Below are 22,285 nucleotides of genomic sequence, written 5' to 3' on the forward strand. Positions count from 1 at the left end.
TGAAACCCAATTTTCTTAGTTATTCAGTAAGAAATTCTTCTATTGAATAATATCGTCGCCTCAGTACTATAACTTAATTACTCCAAAATTGACGTTTTTGAGATAATTCGTTCACACGATGTATTTTATTTGCCTCCATATTGTGTAAAAACTTGATAACTCTCTCCAAACGGGTTAAGAATTTATTTATGATTGACGAAAGTTGATAAAACTCGAATGCCCCTAATATTCGGTGCCAAAACTTGATAAGATAAGTTATCAAGTTATTGTTTAATCGAAATAATCGTGAATACGACATGAATGCTACAACTGGCTAACTCTAGTTATCTAGTTGTACTCGTGTTTTTCTGAAACCATTGAGCTTACCACGTAATTGTTATCTGTCTATTCGGTTCATGTTAATTAGGTCTGGATCCCGCGTATGAAAAAAAAGTTGATTAATAGCAAGCTGAAAATTTGTTAATAGCTTAAGGGTGTCTAGTCGAATAAACTTTGATATATGGGAACACTGAAATAGGGGCAGTTTTAACTGTGGAACAGGTTAAAAATTTGGAACGGTCACAGCACGAAAACGGCACATTTATTTTGTCCGACAGAACAGACTTAAACTCTCTGAACAGAGATTAAACTCTCATGAAAAAATCAGACTGCTATTTATTACCTGTCATAATTCCTGTCATTTGACATATTCTACATGTTCCACTCATTAAAACGCCCATTTGGTGAAAAATAGCAGTCTGATTTTTGCATGAGAGTTTAATCTCTGTTCGAAGAGTTTAAGTCTTTTCTGTCGGACAAAATAAATGTGCCGTTTTCGTGCTGTGACCGTTCCAAATTTTTAACCTGTTCCACAATTAAAACTGCCCCTGTTCCAGTGTTCACACATATTAAAGTTTATTCGACTAGACACCCTTAAGCTATTAACAAATTTTCAGCTTGCTATTAATCAACTTTTTTTTCATACGCGGGATCCAGACCTAAATGCAAAATTCGAGAATTGTTAGCAGATCTGGCAACCCCCATGGCTAATTTTTAATAAAATAATGCTTTAAATATTAGTTTTGTTAAAAAGTTCACTTAGATGCAACTTGGCACTACATGCGACATTACCAAATGTTAACATTATGATAGTGCTAAAAGTTGATAACTTTACCTTTTCATGGTATTTTCCATATTGGAAAACAAATTTGCATCGTATTCCTAAATAGATCAGTAGCCAAAAAGTTAAGGAACAGTATTTTAGAGCTGCAGAGTGAATTCCGTATTTACCAACATCATGGTAGCAGCACAAATATCTTTAAAATCTTTAAACCCGTTTATCTCACAACTACTAATTTCGAGTTACCAAGTTACAGTATTAAGGCGACGATATGGTCTTTTAGATTGATAGGCTTTTGTCATTTTACGGAACTTTGGGAAAGATGTTGCAGATTTAAGTTGTAAAGTGTTGTAAAGTTTTTTTGCGGAATATAATATATATTTCTTTACTCAGTGGATGGGATCGGTAAATAAATATCAAATATTGAATTTCTGGTGGAGTAAAGATGATTGGACCTTGCTGGAAAGACGTGAAGGTGTTTACGAATTAAACAAACCGTTTCTAGAATATATAAAGATGAAAGTGTTAAAGTTCCGTGATCTCTGGAGTAACTTCGGCAATGTGTAGATCCTCTGAGCCCAAAAAGATATCTTATTGCCCTTTTTTGCAATTTAAAAATAACATCAAATTGAGCAGCTGTACTAGAACCTCAAAAAGGAAGACCATATCGAAGATGAGACTCGAACAACGAAAAATATGTTATTTTAGAAGATCCTACATTGAGTTCCTTGAGACAGATCTTATTGCATAGCAAGCTGAGGCGAGCTTCTTACTTAACGAATCGATATGAAGGGACCATTTGAGGTTGCTGTCTAAAAAAATACCAAGAAATTTTACAGAATCAACGGTACTGATCTGGCTGTTATTAAGAGGCAAAGGTTGAAGAGCTCATTTATAGGATAATGCTACTGTTTTATCTACGTTAAAAGAGAGTAAATTAGAGTCAGACCCGGTCTTAATCGTCAGTAGATACGAAGTTATAGTTTCATGAAGAAATGCAATAGTTGAGTTGCTCCAAGTGATACTGGTATCAGCAAAAATAAAAATTTTCCCATCGATTTTTAAATTAATGATGTCATTTATAAAGATAAGGAACAGAAGAGGACCCAATACTGAACCTTGTGGTACTCCACATACAATGTTTTTGAGACTAGAGTCAGTGTCGTTTGCTCTAACTACTTGTTTCCTATTATTCAAGTATTCAAAGTTGTTTCAACCAATTCAAAGAAATACCTACCTCGAATTCCATAGTTTCCATTCCATAGTTAAATTCCATTTAGTTTTTTAATCAAGATGTCGTAATTTACACAATCAAAAGCTTTGGCATAGTTACAGAAAACAGTGGCAGTATAAAGATTATTGTTTAGTGCTTGGTAAACCTCATGTAGTACAGAAAACATGTATAGTGGTACATTTATTAGTTAAAAAGCCGAACTGATTTTGTGATAAAATGTTATCAATGAGAAAGGACGTAAGTCGAGTTTTAATGAGTCTCTCAATAATTTTGGAGAGTACCGGTAGTAAGGCAATAGGTCTATAATAGTTGTAGGCATTAGATTTTTCACCACCCTTATGAAGAGGAATAATAATGGCTGTCTTTTGGCACTTTGGAAATTTACCTTTTTCGAAGGGATCATTAATTAGTGAGACGAGGATTTCCAACACATTTTCTGCGAGATTAGAGAAAATTTTTATAGATAGTCCATCAGTACTATGATGATTTGCTTTTGATACTATTGATTGTTTGGATCAGTTCAGAGTTATCTACTGGTCTTACAAAGAATGGATTCGAGACCTTTCTTGAATTAGGGAGATAGGAAATGGAATCTTGTTGCGGCAAAATAGTTGATGTTATATTTTTACTCACATTAACGAAGTAATCGTTTATACTTTCAGGATTTGGAAGGGAAAATTATTGAGCTCTGTGAGTTATATTTCGAAGATCGTTTATTATAGACCAAGTTTCTTTTGCAACACTTTTAGAGCTTCCCAGACGATTTTGATAATAGGCTGTTTTAGCTGATTTGACAAGTTTTAGATATGTTGTCCTGAACTTCGTGATATATTCAGTGAGAGAAACATTGGTTGCGCTGCGTCTTGTCGTCGCGAGCGATGTTTCAACGGATTGACGGACAAAAGAGCGACAGGCAGGGTGATAGTAGGTGTTCTTCGATGGCAATGTCATCGTAAGGCAGGTGTGGCATACAATGCGTTGTTACGTTGCGACGCGACGTCGCAATGCACTAATGGGGCCTCAGAGCATAGAACGGGGTATGTACTAAATCTTCTTAAAGTGTCTTCTCCTCAATGGAGGATAATTGCAATTTTTCTTTGTCTTCAGCTGTTCAAAATTTAGCTCTGTCCATTGTCCTCTTTTTCCTTCGATCTTTCCTTTCACTATAAGTTGAGCATATTGGTACTTATTATTTCTTAGTACCTATGTGGCCTAGGTATGATGTTTTTCTAACTTTCACTGTGTTGAAAAGTTTTCTTTCCTTGCCTATTCTATGCAGCACATTTCGTTTGAGGTATGTGATGTGCATTCAATTTTGAGGATTCTCCGGTAGATCCACATTTCAAAGGCCTCCAATTTCATAGTCGAATTTCGAGTTTTATTCGAGAATCAAAAAACAGTGTTTTGATTTTTTCGAAAGATTTTCTGGCCTGTTCTATTCTCGATCTTATTTCTAGATCAGGATTTAGGCTGCTATCGATCCAACATTCCAGGTACTTAAATCTATTGAACATTGTCCATGTATTGTGCAATGGGGTATGTTTTGGTTTTTTCGGATTGGCATCACTATAGTTTATTTAATATTTTCATACAGTGGACGATCTAGAAATTTCCCCTTTTTCCGTCCCCGTAGATGAGTCACTGTTTTCATACCAAATTGCTCACAAGTCGAGTTGGTCGTGGCGATGAGTCGTTGTAGACCCAAGTCTATCGCAACACCGTATCATCGGCGTATCTGATGCTGTTGATATTTACGCCATTCTCCTTAACTATATCCTTGTAATCCTCCCGTGTCTCTTTAAATAGAAACTCGGAGTAAAGATTAAACAGCAGAGGCGAGAGAACACATCCTTGTCTAACTCTCCTCCTAATTTCTACGTCTGCGAATGTGAAACTTTCGATCTGAACTCTGGCGTTTTGGTTCCAGTACAAGTTTTTTTTTAGTAATTTGATGTCTTTTCCATCTAAACCGACTTCTTGCAAACGTTCTAATAGTAGGTCGTGTCTTACTCTATTAAATACTTTTTCAAAGTCTATAAAGCATTATCTTTATGTTGGTCGTAGCATTTTTGGGCGAGAACTAGTAAACTGAAGAGGACTTCTCTCGTTCCTATGCCGGCTCTGAATCCAAATTAATCGTCTCCGACGATTGTTTCGCATTTTCTATAGATACGATTATGTACGACTTTAAATATGACTTTTACTGCATGACTCATAAAGGTTATCAGACGGAACTCATTGCAGTGTTGGGTTGTGTTACTAAATAAAATAACTAAAATACACTTTAAGTTTTATTTATTAACATAAATGAATTTTAAAATGTTTTATGTTTATAAATAAATGTAACCCATCATAGGTATATCAAAATTTCACATATCACAGCTTAATAAACCTTACTATCTATTCAAACTTTAAGAACCAGAGTAACAAATTACCAGAATAACATATTTAGAAATATACATATTATATTATACTTATTGAAAGCTTATAGTGCTTGTGCTAGCGACATTATACAGGATGATCAGAAACTCTCATGACAAACGAAGACTAGAGATTCCTCAGATAATTTTAAGACTTCATTCACCTAGTCCGAAAATAATTCCTAAGGGAGCTAGAGCTCTCTTAAGATGGGCGCTAGAGCTCCTCTTAAAAACGAAAACTGACACGCCTGTTTATCTTCCATCGAGATGAATCGATTCCATCAATTGCGAATTTCTAGTACTAATCATAGACGTAAAAAAGAGGGCACAAAATGGGAGATAGAGAGATAAAAATACTCTGTTACGCTGATGACACCGTGTTAGTAGCAGAGTGCGAAGACGATTTACAAAGATTACTGCACGAATTCAACATTAACGCAAAAGAAATAAATATGAAAATATCAGCCCAAAAAACAAAAAGGTTAGTAATAGCCAAAGAACCAATAAGGGGCTGTCCATTAATCACGTGAGGCTGGAAGGGGGGGAGGGGTCCATAAAAAATCACGAAATGTCACAATATACGTGATATAGGTGGTCTCACCATGTATCACCAAGGGGGAGCGAGGTTAAAAAATGCAAAAAAACCATCACGTGGTTAATGGACGGCCCCTAAGATGCAAATTGGAGTTAGACAATCAAATTATACAACAAGTAATGACTTTCAAATATCTGGGAATTAATCTATCAGCCGACAACAACATCGAAGAAGAGGTAAAAGACCAAATAATTAAAGCCAGTAGAACGGCCGGATGCCTAAACGACACAATTTGGAAAAACAAACACCTAAGATTGAGAACAAAGGCCCGAATATAACATAAGTCAGTTATTAGGCCAGTTATGACTTACACGACCGAAACAGGACCAGATACAATCAAAAGACGAAGACATCTGGAGACCAACGAAATGAAGATCTTAAGAAGGATTTCTCGAAAAGGACTACAGGATAGTGTAAGAAGTGGGGAAATCAGACGCATATGTGGGGTAGATGGTAGACAATATAAATACCTGGGTAAAGAACAGAAAAGAAGAGTGGAATGAACACATAAGCAGGATGTCTGAATCAAGGATAGTAAGAATAGCCAGGGACAAATCACCGTTAGGCAGAAGAAGTATATGACGCCCAAGGAAAAAGATGGAATGACAACTTAGGGGCAGAATGAAAGGCACCGTTGAAGAAAAATAGGCAGGACTGCCTATATAAAAGAAGAAGAAGATCATAGACGTCCGTTTTGGGTAGGGCAACGGTTATTTTATCGCATAAATTTTTTGTCTTTTATCGCATAACTTTTAAGCATTTTGACACTGGATTATTAAATTGTGAGGTATTCTAGTACTAAAAGGTACTCTTACTTTAAGTCGGTAAGATACACCATTTTCTAGAAAAATCGATTTGAAAATTTTTCGGTTTTTAAATTTATAAAAAAAAATTTTCCAAACAATGATTACCGACTTAAATCAAGAGTAACTTTTAGTACTATAATACCTCATAATTTAATAATCTAGTGTCAAAAATGCTTAAAAAGTAAAGACAAAAAAGTTATGCGATAAAATAACCGTTGTCCTACCCAAAACGGACGCCTATGACCGGTACTAGAAATTCGCATTTAATGAAATCGATTGATCCCTGGAAGATAAATAAACGTAACAGTTTTCGTTTTTCTAAATAGTTTTTTTTTATTTTTTTCAAATTCAAAAAATGAACAATTTTTAAATCGATTTTTCTAGAAAAAGGTGTATTCTACCGACTTCAAGCAAGAGTACCTTTTTATTACTAGAATACCTCACAATTTAATATAATAATCCAGTGCCAAAAATACTTAAGGTACTAGTACACTTTAGAAGACCAAAAATAATCATTTTTTTTTCAAGAATTTTTTTCTCAGAACTTTTTTTAGAAATGAACATAAAACTTTTTACATATTAATATCTAACTCTTAGAGAGTACAAAAAATATATATTTTTTCATTTATGCACGTACACTAATATTGCAGAGGGCGCAAAAGTCGAGGCCTCGAAAAATGATGGCGGACAGTTAATCTCAGGATTGGGATATCTGAAACAAAAAAATCGTACTGCATTTGAAAACGGAAGGATTCTTACGTGACAATTTACCACAATTTGACCAAAAAATAAATATTTTTTAACCATGGAAAACTGAAGAAAAACGGGCATTTTTCAAATTTCCGTAAAATCCTTTCTTTGCGGAATTTTTCACTAACGGTGGTAAATTGTCACATAAGAAACCTTCCTTTTTCAAATTCTGTACGATTTTTTTGTTTCAGAGATCCCAATCCCGAGATTAACTGTCCGCCATCGGAACTACTTTTTTTCGAGGCCTCGACTTTGGCGCCCTCTACAATATTAGTGTACGTGCATAAATGAAAAAAGATATATTTTTTGTATTCTCCAAGAGTTAGATATTACATAATATGTAAAAAGTTTTATGCTCATTTCATTTCAAATAAAGGTTCTGAGAAAAAAAAAGAATGTGTCTGTACTTTGTACGCACGTAAGAAGTTATACTTCTATTATATGATTTCAACGAAATAAAGGTACTTTAAACAGATTATTTTAATTTTATTTAAATACTAAACTAATTTTAATGCTTACCACTTTCCAAAAGTAAAAAAAAAAAGAATAGGAATGGTCCGGATTTAAACCGAAGACCTCTCGATCTCTAGCCGAACGCTATACCAATCACGCTACGAGGACTCTGTGTATATCGTCTCGGACATAATGACAATTCATGGTAACAAACAGACGAAGTGAAGTATAATAAAAATATAAATGTTTCAATAACACTTATCTTACTCCTGAGGAAGACAAATCCAAAGACACAAAAATTATAATAAATATATTTACTAAAAACACTAATATATTCTTTTCACATCTTTTTTTGCACTGATATATTTATACCTAACTTTAAAGATTTAGCAACTAACGCCATACTGTCTGTGTGCGCATGCGCGCAGAATAATGAAAATTCACTCCCAATCGCGCCTAAAGAAGTATAACTTCAAAAATCTTGAAAAAATGCTTATTTTTGCTCTTCTAAAGTGTACTAGTACCTTAAAAGACAAAAAAGTAATGCGTTAAAATACACTTGCTCTACCCAAAACGGGCGCCTTTGACCGGTACTAGAAATGCGCAATTGATGCCATCGATTTATCTCTGGAAGATAAATAACTAGGCGTACCAGTTTTCGTTTTTCTAAATAGAAGCGTTCTGGAGGTATTTAAAAAAAAACTAATTACAAGACGCCATCTTCAAGGAGCTCTAGATCCCTTTTGAAGCATTTTCAGACTAGATGAATTAAGTTAAATTGTCTTAAAATTATCTGAGGAATCTCAGGTCTTCGTTTGTCAAGAGAGTTTCTGGACACCCCGTATATTATGCCAGAAAGCCGATTTTCATTTTTTAATTAAATAGTACAAAACAACAAATGTGCCAAGTCAATTTATATGATATATGAATTTTACTATTAAATCTGTTTTACGGTATCGATCAGTTTTTCAAAAATATTTATAATGGAAAAATAGATCAGGGCGGATCTGTGAAAAAACGATTAAATTTTGATGAGAGATGTGCCATTCCGATTTTTGCTAGATAACAATAATAATTGATTGACTTTCTCCCTTCTCAAGTCTTCTTCTTCAAGTGCCATATCAGAATTATCCGACGTTGGCGATAGCCATTGCGAAGGCTTCTCGATTTTCTGCAATATGGAATAATTGTCAATTGTCCTACATTTGATATCTGAGTCAATTCACGAATGTTTTTTAACCAAGAAACTTGTTTTCTTCCGACACCTCTACGGCCCTCTATTTTGCCTTTAAGGATCAGTTGTAATATTTTATATCGTTTTCTTCCCACTATAATATAAACTTACGTGCATAGAAATCGGCCCACTTAAAAATTTGGTCATTTTTGATATATCACATTTCCTAAACCTGTTGGCCGATTTAAGTGATTTTTTGAACATGTTATAGCCTGATTCTTTAACAATACCACTGTAATATTATTGATGCTATGCAGGTAAATTTTTATTGTATACCGGGTGTACCAATCAAACTGTGTTTTTTTCTCAAAGTTCGCATCACCCTGTGGAATATTCTAGCATTTATAAAATACTGAAATTAAAACCCAACTATAGCCACAGGTTTTCTTAACATTTTGTTTTTTGATTCATTCGATTATGTTGGATAATAAAAAAGTTAGATACTTTAACAACTAGACATGTTCTTCATCAATACACGGTGTTTCTAAATAAGTGCGCCAAACTTTAAGGGGTAATTCTGCATGAAAAAATAATGACAGTTGGCTTGATAAACGTATGTCCGCAATTGTTTCGTTTCCGAGATACGGGATATTGAATTTTTTCTTACAAACTGATGATTTATTTTATTGCTTTAAAACCGATTAAGATATGCCAATGAAATTTGGTGGGTTTTAAGACGTAGTTATTGCACATTTTTTGACATGCAATTAAGAATTTAATATTCACCATTAGCGCGCATACGTGTAATATGACCGATCATATTACCCGTATGCACGCTGATGGTGAATATAAAATTCTTAATTTTAAGTCAAAAAATCTGCAATAACTATATCTTAAAACCTACCAAATTTCATTTGCATATCTCAATTGGTTTTAAAGCAATACATAAATCGTCAGTTTGTAAAAAAAAGTCAACATCCCGTATCTACGAAACGAAACATTTGCGGACATACGTTTATAAAGCCAACTGTCATTATTTTTTCATGCAGAATTACCCCTGAAAGTTTGTCGCACTTATTTAGAAACAGGGTGTATTGATGAAGAACATGTCTAGTTGTTAAAGTATCTAACTTTTTTATCAAAAACAAAATGTTAAGAAAACCTGTGGCTATAGTTGGGTTTTAATTTCAGTATTTTATAAATTCTAGAATATTCCACAGGGTGATGCGAACGTTCAGAAAAAAAAACACAGTTTGATTGATACACCCGGTATACAATAAAAATTTACCTGTTTAGCAACAATATTATTACAGTGGTATTGTTAAAGAATCATGCTATAACATGTTCAAAAAATCACTTAAATAGGCTAACATGTTTAGGAAATACGAGACATCAAAAATGACCAAATTTTTAAGTGGGCCGATTTCTATGCACGTAAGTTTATGTCCCAGGTAAGACATTTTCCGGTGTTTCCTCTCAAATAGAGCGGGAATATTAACAAAACAATTAACATATTTAAAAATAACAAAAATCATCGTCTTTTCTAGTTTTCGTACTGAGATAAAATAGCGATAGTTGAAGTTTTTATAAGATATTACTGCTAAAAATGATTAAATTTATTACCCTTGATGTAAAATAGCAATAAATTGTAAAAAAGGGGGGAAACAAGCATTTTATTATTCAATTTTTTTCAACCACTTAGATTGCATTTAGGGACCTTCCACCACTTAGATTTCTCTTAGGACCTTCATAAATCGCCTAGATAATTCATTAAAATCAATTTAATACCTACGGCGGCAAACTTAACGGAACACCCTAAAAATGGGACATGTTAGATGTCTAAAATTTTTTTAGTATGTTATATCCTTATTATTTGAGAGGATGGGTACGTATTTTCGGCTGCAATGCTATTCAAATGGGGATTCATTTTTTTCGAATCCTGAGAAAACTAATAAGTATTTTTGAAAAATTTAAACGCAGAATGAAAGATTACGTTATGGGCGAGGGCCGAAAGTCCCTGAGAACTTCTATAATGTTTATTTTAATACGTTACAGGGATGAAAAACTAAGAGAAAATTTAGTATGATATTTAATTTAAGATATCTCGTTTAAAATAAACTTTTTATTTATTCTAAGGGACTTTCGGTCCTCGGTAATAAATATAGTCTTTCATTCTGCGTTTAAATTTTTCAAAAATATTTATTGGTTTTTTCAGGATTCGAAAAAAATTAACACAATGTCCGTGGTCATATTTCCAAATCTATCTTTGTCATACAACGCACTCAGTCGAATAGAATATTGCCAGCATACTGTCAGTCAGACAGTGACAATCAGTGACAATTTTAAATATTTGACATGGCATCGGGAATATTTTGAGTTGTTGATTAAATAATATTGATATATAGTGTATTTGATAAATAATTGATTTAAGACGTGAACTTAATAAAATGTTATTTATTGTGTATTATTTGTGGAAGATCCAAGCAGAGAATACATCAGGATAATATATTCTGTGATCCAAGTATTTTGTTGTTAAAGATGTTCAAAATTGTAAGCGTTCCATAGTAACAATATATTATTAAAAAATCATTTTAACACTTTTCCTCTTTTCTCGATTGAGTATTAGTTTTTGTTGTACATATAAATTATTACAATCACTGAATACATAGTGAAAAAATTATCACATTTATTAACTGAATTAATAATTTGCAATTACACAAAAAACAATTATCCAAGAACATTCAAAAGCCATCTCTTTAAATTAATCAAGACATTTTCAAGTAGCATGATATTCTAGTAATGTTTACATATCCATACCAGTGTGAATGTTACTACACGTAATTTGCCGTGTAAAGACAGAAAAAGTAGGAATACCCGTAAAATATTTGCGAATTATGTACCGATGGCCTTAAGAAAAACGATGTAATGATATTGTTGCTAGACAGGTAAATGTCATTTTATACCGGGTATAACAATCATACTGTGCTTTTTCCTTAAAGTTCGGAACACCCTGTGGAATATTCTAGCATATATAAAATATTGAAATTAAAACTCAATTGTAGCCTTAGGCTTTCTTAACATTTTGTTTTTTAATTCATTCGCTTATGTTCGATAATAAAAGAGATATGTACTTTTATTTTACAAATGAGGTATGCCATTTGGTCTTGATCAATATCACTCCAAATCTCTAGAGCTGCTGTTTCTACCTCTTGTAAAGTTCTAGGAGGTGGCAAACGCGGTCGTAGTGTTCTGCCAATTCAAAGTCCGATGATTTGTTAATGCACTAACAAAAAATTGTTACCAATATAAGGAGCCGATAGCATGGTACTAAGTCCTTCGCTATGTAAGATCACTGCTTGAACACACTCATCGCGGAAATTCCTTGTAGCGTGTTCCATTTCCACCAAACAACAAAAAAAATACGGACTTAATTGAAACTTTAAATAATAAATCTACTAATTTTCACAACAAATCAGACACTTTTTGACTGTTAACAATTTGACATCTATTAAATTATTAATTTCCCATAGCCTACTTTAGGCTTGTCTATTAAACTAAGCAGAAAATGAGGATTTATTAATGAAAAACATGGCTAGTTGTTAACGTATCTAACTTTTTTACTATCCAACATAAGCAAATAAACCAAAAAAGAAAATGTTAATAAAGCCTAGGGCTACAATCGAGTTTTAATTTCAATATTTTATATGTTCTAGAATATTCCACAGGGTGTTCCGAACTTTAAGGAAAGCATGGCTGTTACACCCGGTATAAAATGACATTTATCTGTCTAGCAACAATATCATTACATCGATTTCCTTAAATAATAAGGCTATAACATACTAAAAAAATCAATCAAATCGGACAACAGGTTTAGGAAGTTCGAGCCATCTAAAATGTACCATTTTTGAAGTGTTCTGTTAATTTTGCCAAATACTCGACAATATGCTTATTTTAAAAGAAAAAAAAGTTGAATCACGAGCAGTGGTTCCTAAGATACAAACGATCAGAGTTGACTGGCATTTGCAACAAATTATAAATAATAGGATGGTACTCTTTGAACCATTACCTTTTTCTTTCGGAGCTCCTTCTCGATAATCCATTTCGTATCTTCAAGATATTCATAAAATTAATTATAATAAAAAAAAAACATCGGTATTGCGCGTGAAAAATGCCAAAAAACTAGGTTGAAAAAATTGAATTACAAAGTTCACAATCGGTATACATAAAAAAAGTAATTTCTCGGCTTGCAATGGCTTGCAATGGCTTTATCTTCTTTTTTTTAGTCTGATGGATCAATTAACATAGAAATTAGACGGGCCCTGTTCTATTTGCAAGATGGGATTTAAAGGTAGAACGATAGGTTATTACGTTATTAAGAAGAAAAAATATAGATAATTTAGGTAAAATAAACTATATAATACAAATAATATTTACATAAAACAATAATATACAAAATAATTGCAATTTAAAAATAATTAACACTGATGATTTTAGATGGCTATTACACTAATAATAACATAAATGTATCTTTCTGTACATCTTTTTTAGTTTTCCGCTTCCAAAATTCCGAAAAAAATCTGACAAAACGCTTGCGCATGGATTGACACATGAGCAAATCATTACTAGAACGAATATAATGACTTGCGCATTCGTCAAATCGTTTTGCACAATTAAAAATTTTTGCTGAGAAAAAAAGACGTTTTATCACGTTTACAAATATTAATAAATGCCAACAATAAATTACGTACTGACAACTTTTGTATAAACTACCAACGATGCTAGAAAAAATAATTTTGCTTTTTTGATCGTACATAAATATTAACGTCATTAGGCCCCCCAACAATATTATTGTAACATACAGCGTAGTTAAACAAAATAAAATGCTCGTAATTTTGTAGATTAGCGGTCTATAGATAACCAATTTTATGTCAATACAGTACTTCGTAGACCTAACAAAAGCATTTGACAGAGTCAAACCTAGCGATATATTAAAGAAAATGAACCAAAAAAGGATACCTTCAAACATTGTGGAAGTCATAAAACAGATGAACAATAACAACACGACAAAAATTAAAACAAAAGACACCACTACGGCTAACATACCAACACCAGGGGGAATCAGGCAGGGAGACAGCTCAGCCAATTTCTATTCAATATGCTAATGCAGTGTGGTCCAACCTTTTAGACGTTGCGGGCCGTATTAAATTTGAAATTATTATGAAGGACCAGAGAACTCGACTCGTTAAAAAAAATACATGAGTATTCAGCTCATCAACTCTTCTAGAAACACTTTAATGGGAAACACACATTCAAAATGTTTGGCCATATTTTCATCTTAAAAGGATCGCGCCATTTTAACGGCACACCGCTTGGTCATTTCTCCATCTCTAAATACTTTCTTACTGTCGGCAAATATTGAACAGCTGTCGGTTTTGTAAATAGAGATTTTTGTTTATTCAATTTAGCTTTAACTTCTTTTACAAGAGTATTGCGGGCTTCACCTTGATATTTGTCGTATTTTGTTTTGTGCTGGGTTTCATAATGACTACAATATTGTATTCTTTTGATACCGCGAGTACTTGACAACAAATAATGCACTGAGGTTTGCCTTTTAAAAATCCACAAGGAAAAAGTTTTCCTGTAGTTGGCTGTATACCATGTAATACAAAAAAATAGTAAAATCCTTTATAAAAGGTATATATTTAAAATCCCTAAAAAGGGGCTACATCACAATCACATAACTAGATTTCGATTGTTTTACCAATCATCATCAGTGCTTACGTGAAGTTTACATGCTAACCACTAAGATGCACCAGTGAAGTTTACATGCTAACCACCATAAAGAAAATATATATATATATATATATATATATATATATATATATATATATATATATATATATATATATATATATATATATATATATATATATATATATATATATATATCTTGGTGGTTAGCATGTAAACTTCACGTAAGCACTGATGATGATTGGTAAACCAATCGAAAACTAGTTATGTGATTGTGATGTAGCCCCTTTTTAGGGATTTTAAATATATACCTTTTATAAAGGATTTTACTATTTGTTTGCCTTTTAATTCGATGAAGAAATATTGATTTTCCCATTTTTCTTGGAACGTACGATTGTCTTCGAAAATTTTGCGTTTTTTGGCACTACTCATTCTGAATTTAACATTCAATTTATTCGCCACTGTTAATTCAACACGACACGTGCAGCTGACTGAATCTAACTGCCCGCTCATCAGGAGTGGGTGTTCAAGGTTAACTACTTTCTTAAGATTACGGAAAATTAGACAGGGTTGGAACAGGTAAAAGTTATCAATGGCAATATTTTTGAAATGTGTTTGCGGGGCCGCAGTTTAACGAGCCTCGGGCCGCATGCGGCTTGCGTGTCTGAGGTTGGACCACACTGTGCTAATGGATAAAATAATAGAAGATGTAGAATCGCTACAACTAGGATACAGACTCGGTCACAGTAGAATCAGTATAGTGTTTTATGCCGCCCTGATTGCAGAGGATGAGGATGAGCTACAAAGACAAGTTTATCGATTCTACCAAGCATGTCAACGACTGAATATGAACATATATATCCACGCAGAAAACAAAACGCATTATCATTGCGAAAGATCCAATTAGATGCAAGCTCGTGGTAGAGGGGGAACCCATAGAACAACTAAATCAGTTCAAATATATAGTTGTAGATTTATCAAGTTATCATGACCCAGCCACTAGCCAGAGACCTAAGATGACAAATAAACAAGGTCGCAGTCATGTCCGGATGTTTGAAGGTACGTATCCATACAAGGGTGATCCGCGCTTGGTGTAACAGCTCCACATAGTGGATACGTTGGTGATCGCCGCTCGGCGCTCACCCTCTTCGATTTAACCAGTTCGCGGTTTATACAGCGTGTCTACTTGAGTTGGAAACATATGGGAAACTTTTTTATTATTAATTTTACGAAAAAAAGTTATTCTTTATAAAAAGTTCTGCATGCCCCAAAACCTAAGATTCAATTATCAGATATCAAATTTTCTCAATATTATACGAGGTATGTCAAAAAATATGAATTTCGGCTAAGGGTAAAGTACCTTTATTTCTCTCAATATCGAAAATTCTTATGATAAAAAGTTGTTTGGAATTAAAAGCTAAGATGAAATATGCAATTACATGCTTCTTATTGAAAAAAAAAATATTTTTCTCAAATTTGTGGATACCCAACATCGTTTTTAATTATTAAAAATATCATAACTCGTTTATTATTCATTTTACGAAAAAAAGTTATTCTTCATAAAAAACTTTGCATGGTCTAAAATCTAAGACACAACCATGATATATCAACTTTTATTAATTTTATACGAGGTGTGTCAAAAAATATGAAATTCGCTCAATATTATAGCACCTTTATATTTCACAGTATTTCAATTAGAAGGATGTAATTGCATATTGACACATAGTTTTTAATTCTAAACAACTTTTTTAATAACCGTTTTCAATATTGTGAAAAATAAAGGTACTTTACTCTTGAGTGAAATTCATATTTTTTGACATAACTCGTATAAAATTAATAAAATGTCATATCTGTTGGTTGAATCTTCGGTCTTAGGACATACAGAGATTTTTATAAAGAATACCTTTTTTTCGTAAAAGTAATAATAAAAGAGTTATCGTATGTGTAATGAATAAAAACGAAGTTAGTATCAATAAATTTGAGAAAAATTTGGAAAATATTTTTTTCCAATTAGAAGCATGTAATTACATATTTGAGCTTGGTTTTTATTTCCAAACAACTTTTCATAATAAGAATTTTCGATATTGAGAGAAATAAAGGTACTTTACCCTTAGCCGAAATTCATATTTTTTGACATACCTCGTATAATATTTGATATCTGATATCTGATAATTGAATCTTAGGTTTTGGGGCTTGCAGAACTTTTTATAAAGAATAACTTTTTTTCGTAAAATTAATAATAAAAAAGTTTCCCATATGTTTCCAACTCAAGTAGACACGCTGTATATAGGGGAGCCATGGACGTATAAATAAAGATGGACCGGGCTATTTACATCTTTAATTGAAACCACGAGATTGTCACAGTCATAGGCACAAATCCTTAATTTGACGTTGTCATATGTTAATTGTCATATTGTTTTCAAGTCAATATTCAAAATAATTTTCAATTTTTAGCATAATTGACTTTTAATTTATAAATCAAAAATATATTAATTAGTTACTAGAAACCATTTCCAAATATACTTATTCCGCAACCAAGGAATTAAAAGAAAAACATTAATTTTTTAATTATTAAATGAAACTATATTCTGATAATTTTAACTATTTGTTAAAGAAAAACATTAATTTTTTAATTATTAAATGAAACTATATTCTGATAATTTTAACTATTTGTTAAACTTGGCACCATTGGTAATATCAACCAATCATCGCGCTTTCAAGAAGAAGGAACATGGCGTCATGTTATTTACATTTGTGTTAATAATTTCAGAATTTCCTTATTTGCGACATTTGAGTGAATTTGTTAGCGTATTTTGACTTTAAATTGAACAATCGTAATCGTTAAGTGTCCTAATCATGGTACGTAACTGTGTTGTATGCAGAAAAACTGCATATTTACATCCAGAACTGTCATTTCATTCGTAAGTATATTATCAAGTTTTATAAACAACATCCATTGGCGTATCACAGGGATGATATTACTTAATCCTTGAATTGAAATAAAATAAATAAATAAATAAAATATATATTTTAGGTATCAAAGCTTGTTAAAGTAGGAGGATCAAAAGCCTATGATTTTGTATCAAGAGCTAGAAAATTAATTATTAGCAATGGGCAAGCTTTAAAGTACAGTTGGCTGGGACAAAAAGGCAAACAAAAGTCCTACATGTAAAATTTGAATAGCAATAAGCGTATTTTTAGAACCTAATTATTTTTATTAAAAGTTCATTTAAAATATTTCATAAAAAAATTAAAAAGAAAGCTATCCTAAACACCTTAATAATAGACAAAATAAAACATCTTTAAGATGTAAGGATTTGTAACATCCGTACATCTTTAAGACGTCGTAAAGATATCTTTCCGGAAATACCAGACATCTTTAAGACGTCTAAAACATCTTTAGTAAGTTATCTTTTAGATTTCTTTAAGATGTCTTTGTGTTATCTGGGAACGACCACTGCCTTTGTGTTCTCTGATACAACTTTGTACCGTTTTTTACTTGAGCCAAGTTTTATCTTTGCGTCGCTACTTTTCTTCTTTTACCGTTGTTCTCTCTGAATATATTTGTTTTTGTTTTCCATATCAATGGAGCTTATCACCATTTTTCTGGGACTCTTTGCTTTAATAAAAATTCGCGATCATCCAGAGTCACTTTTTGAGATTTGCTACAAAGACAATTCATCAGAATGTCACATTTGCATGCTGCAAGATCGAAACGTGTAGTTTTACTTTTGTCCTTAAAGCATTGAATTTTATTTTTGTAAAATTCACGTTTTATCTGTTCTTAAATTTAATGGTATCATAAGTTTCATATATTTGTCATGATAGGCTTTTAAAAGCTGAATAATTCTTGTATGTTAAATTATTGGAATTAAAGCCTTTTCCCATATTTCCTCCAATTTAATTGACACCTGTTCGGCAAAACCGGAACATTCTGGTTCTTTCTGGTGAGTTTTTAATCCTCTTCCAACCACAAAACTTCATCACTTGTTTATATTTCGGTAAAACATTTTCAGGTATATTTGGTGGTTGCCCAAAAATGGGGCGGTCCACAGCACATCTTGATTTTATTCCCCACGGTCCTGGTTTATCTATTTTAAAAATCTTTAATTTACAAACAACAATAATAACAAAGTAACTCAACGCACCAAACATAAGCGAAAATTACACCCACGGACTCACAAAGCGGGAAATTTCAAAGGGGTTGGGAAGACTGAAAAAACAAATAAAATTTTAAATATCGTTTCAATTTGCAATTGACAACATTTTAAGTTTTCTTTAATTGATCTTAGATAGAGTTGGCACATATTTTATTCCAAATAAAATAAATTGAAATTTCCATAAAAATCAGATATTTAATAAAATTCAAGGTCGTTGGGAAGGCAAAAAATTTTTTTAGAAAAAAAAAATTAAAAATGCTAATACATATGTTAAAAAATAACACTAGCAACTTTGTCACGCTATTAGATATAACATTTCCAACTTTTATTTTTTCGATGCACCCTATTATGTATTATTTTAGTTTAAATAAAATATTGTATATAGCATATAGTAATTTGTGATTTTGAATACTCATTCATCTTTATTCTTTTGTGTAAAACAATGTTTGTAAATATATTCTATACATTGAAAATCAAAATTATTTATTTTTCGTTGTTTCTCACCTCTTTCAAATATTTGTATATGTTTACGATACTAAAAATACCAATAATCATCATTTATTCAAATAATAAAATTGTTTTAAATACCTTTCAATTATTGGAAGGTACGCCACTGACTAAGCGGGAAGTGTCACAGTCTATCACCTGGACTCTTTCCCCGCGCCTATAAACTGTTCGGCTTCAAATTTAGGCGAACAGAGAGTAGAGCATGCCTAGTCCATCTTTATTTATACGTCCATGAGGGGAGCGCATGCCGTATCTATTTGAGCAGCTACACCTAGCGCGGATCACCCTTGTATGGATACGTACCTTCAGAGATGTGGTCTGGGATAACCCATATATGAGAATGGACAGTAAAGTTAGAATTTATAAAACTTGCATCATACCTGTTATGACCTATGGTATTGAATCTAGAGAAGACACCAATAAAATCAAAAGCATGCTACGAACAGCCGAAATGAAGACACTAAGAGCAAATTCGGGGAAGACAACAAGGGATAGAATACGAAACAATATCATCAGGAAACAATGTGGCGTGTAAAATGAAGTAAAATGGGGCAAGCAATGACGAAGAGAATGGTTCAGTCATGTAAAAAGAATGGAGGAGCACAGACTACCAATAATTGCTCTAGAATTGCGTCCACCGGGGAGACCACCAAAATGATGGAGAGATAGCTGGCAGTCTCCCTCTCAAGAAATGCTTCAACGTCGGAATTAACAGATCGACAGATCTACAACAAGTACAAGAAGAACAAGTACTGATGTAAAATTCAAAGTAATGATATGAATTACAACTATCACCAAGTTACTTGATACCATATCTGATGTTATTTATTAAATGATAAAATAAAAATATGAACGCTACTGTCACTGTGAAATATCCTTTCTGTTCCATAAAAACCAGTAGTACTAAAACTTATGCAGCAATGCACTATAAGTCTTTAGTTTCCTCCATCATTAACAGTCATCAATTAATTTTATACCCTAATTTTGACATAGTTACTTAGCATTTTCTCTTTGCTGTCTCAACAATTCATCTATTTGACTCTTGTACATGTCTTTCACGTCTTCCAAATCCAGTTTCAACTCCTCATTCTGTTCTACCTTTTCTCCGTATAACTGGCACAACGTATCGTATTGTTGTTCTAGTTCGGTAAATTTAGTTTTTAGACTTTCGAATTCCGTACACCTACTTTCTAAATCTTCCACTTTTGTAAGTAGTATAGATATCTCGTTATTGAGAAGAGATCGTTCTTGTTCTCTTCTATTTAGTTCCCATTGAAGCTGCTGTAGTTCCCCATCCCGTTGTTTTAGGCTGGACTGTAGCATTTGCATTTCAAACATGTTTGTATATCTGGGAGTTGAAGTAACTTCAAATGGTTCGTCCTAAAAGAATAATTAAGCAGTTAACACAGTTTTAATACAAGTATAACGAAAATATAACACAGTATCTAATCTAATCTAATAAAAGGCTAGGACGACTATTTTTTCGATTTCTACTTCGGAAGTGGACTAAAACTAAAAATGGACTAATTCACTATTTTCGAAACAACGCATCCCTTTAAATGGTAGCACTCCGCGTTTTTTTCTTATTTGGGGGTCCATTAACCATATGAAACAATAAAACCCCTTTAATGTTGTAGTTCCTTTTAGCCTTCTTTTTTGTACCGGGTGTCCCAATAAGAATGGCGCTCGGCCATATCTCAGAAACCGTTTATAGTACAGCTTTGGGAAAAAAAATTGTATAACAAAATTTGCCTCGAGAAAAGCCTGGAAATTATTTTCATAATTGTAAGTACACCGCTAGAGGGCGTAATTAAATATCAAAAATTAAAAAATCGAAATTTTAGAAAATTTGCCTAATGAAAGGACACTGGAAATCCGATTATCGTATTCTTCATAAAATTCTGCGCATATTTTATTCCACAAGTTTAAGTCTACCTGTGCAAATAAAAGGTGGGGGTGAGTGGGAACATTGTTATGAAAAAATCGCTGTAAGTCCGGTTCTGCTTAATCGATTTTTGCAAACTTGGTCTTGCTGAAAACAGCTCTTTTTCGTCAATGTAATAGTTATAATTTGGGAACAGCCTATTACGTAATATGCCGGTTAGGAGGCGCTATTCATTTTCTTTTTAGAAATCTAGTTTTCTTTGGAAAATATTAAATACAAGTATGTATTTTTTTCCTGTATTACAAAATTGGACCAAATTAGCAAAAGAATACCGAAAACCTCATGTCTATACCTTTTTTCTATCTCGAGATATCTTAAGAAACGTGTAAATTTTAAACATAACTGTTGCTGTCATATAAGTGGAAATATATAGAAGCAAGTAGTGTGCTTTGGAAAAAAACAAAGAAACATTTTCCAGATGTCACCGTATATAATAAATCAAAACAAAATATGAAAAACTCTACTACTGGGGTGACGTCTGTGGGGATATTTCATTGCATATATTCTAGCCGCAACAGTTGCATTTCTTATGTATTCAAAGAATGTGGCTATCAAGTCAAATCCTTCTTAGTTTGTAAGAATCATCTTGAATTTCACTCTGTATAAATTTTATATAAATTTTAATAGAAACAAACCGCAACAAACCATCAATGAACAATTTTTTATGTTTTACTGATTTGACACATCATGACTTTTTGAAGTTAATACTTCTAATAGTTATATTTTTTCCATAGCACACTACTTGTTTACACTTTGACTTCCTTAACTTAGTTTACCGGTGACAATAACAGTTGTGTATTTATCTTAGTTGGGAATAGGATAATTGATATTAAAATATAATGAAATAAAAATTAAAAATTTGTGTAGAAAATCTGACGTTTTTATATTTTCTACGATTCATCGAGAGAAAACGCAAATGCGCGGAGGCAACAATTCATAAAAATTTACATATTAACGCTATTTTTTTAGTATTATTTTAAGTATTAAAATTAGTGTATTATTTAAACAAAAATAAAATTAAACTGTTTAAAATATATTTATTTCGTTAAAATCATAATAGTAGAAGTATAACTTCTTACTCGCGTACAAAGTACACACACTCTTTTTTTGTTATATTTTATAGTGTTATTTGTCTTATTGTTGTTTTAATTCATTATATACGGTGACATCTGGACAATGTTCCTTTGATTTTTTTTTTTCATAGCACACTACGGGCTTCTATATATTTCAACTTATATGACAGCAAGTTATTTTTAAAATTTACACGTTTCTTAAGATATCTCGAGATAGAAAAAAGGTATCGACATGCGGTTTTCGGTATTCTGTTGCTAATTTTGTCTAATTTTGTAATACAAGAAAAAAATACATACTTGTATTTAATATTTTCCAAA

General features: G+C 32.3%; 1 protein-coding gene across 2 annotated transcripts in view; it reads right to left on the minus strand.

Moving 5' to 3' along the window:
* Positions 1 to 4,611: 4,611 nt before the first annotated feature.
* LOC126889978 (TATA element modulatory factor) overlaps positions 4,612 to 22,285 on the minus strand; it is a 64,812-nt gene continuing 47,138 nt past the window's right edge. For both annotated transcript variants that reach the window (XM_050658767.1, XM_050658766.1), the window contains exon 11: positions 4,612 to 20,329. In XM_050658767.1, the coding sequence (XP_050514724.1) occupies positions 19,943 to 20,329 (387 nt within the window). In that variant the 3' untranslated portion in view covers positions 4,612 to 19,942. The remainder of the gene's footprint in view (positions 20,330 to 22,285) is intronic.

This window comes from Diabrotica virgifera, chromosome 8, assembly GCF_917563875.1.
Source record: "Diabrotica virgifera virgifera chromosome 8, PGI_DIABVI_V3a".
Taxonomy (NCBI): Eukaryota; Metazoa; Arthropoda; class Insecta; order Coleoptera; family Chrysomelidae; genus Diabrotica; species Diabrotica virgifera.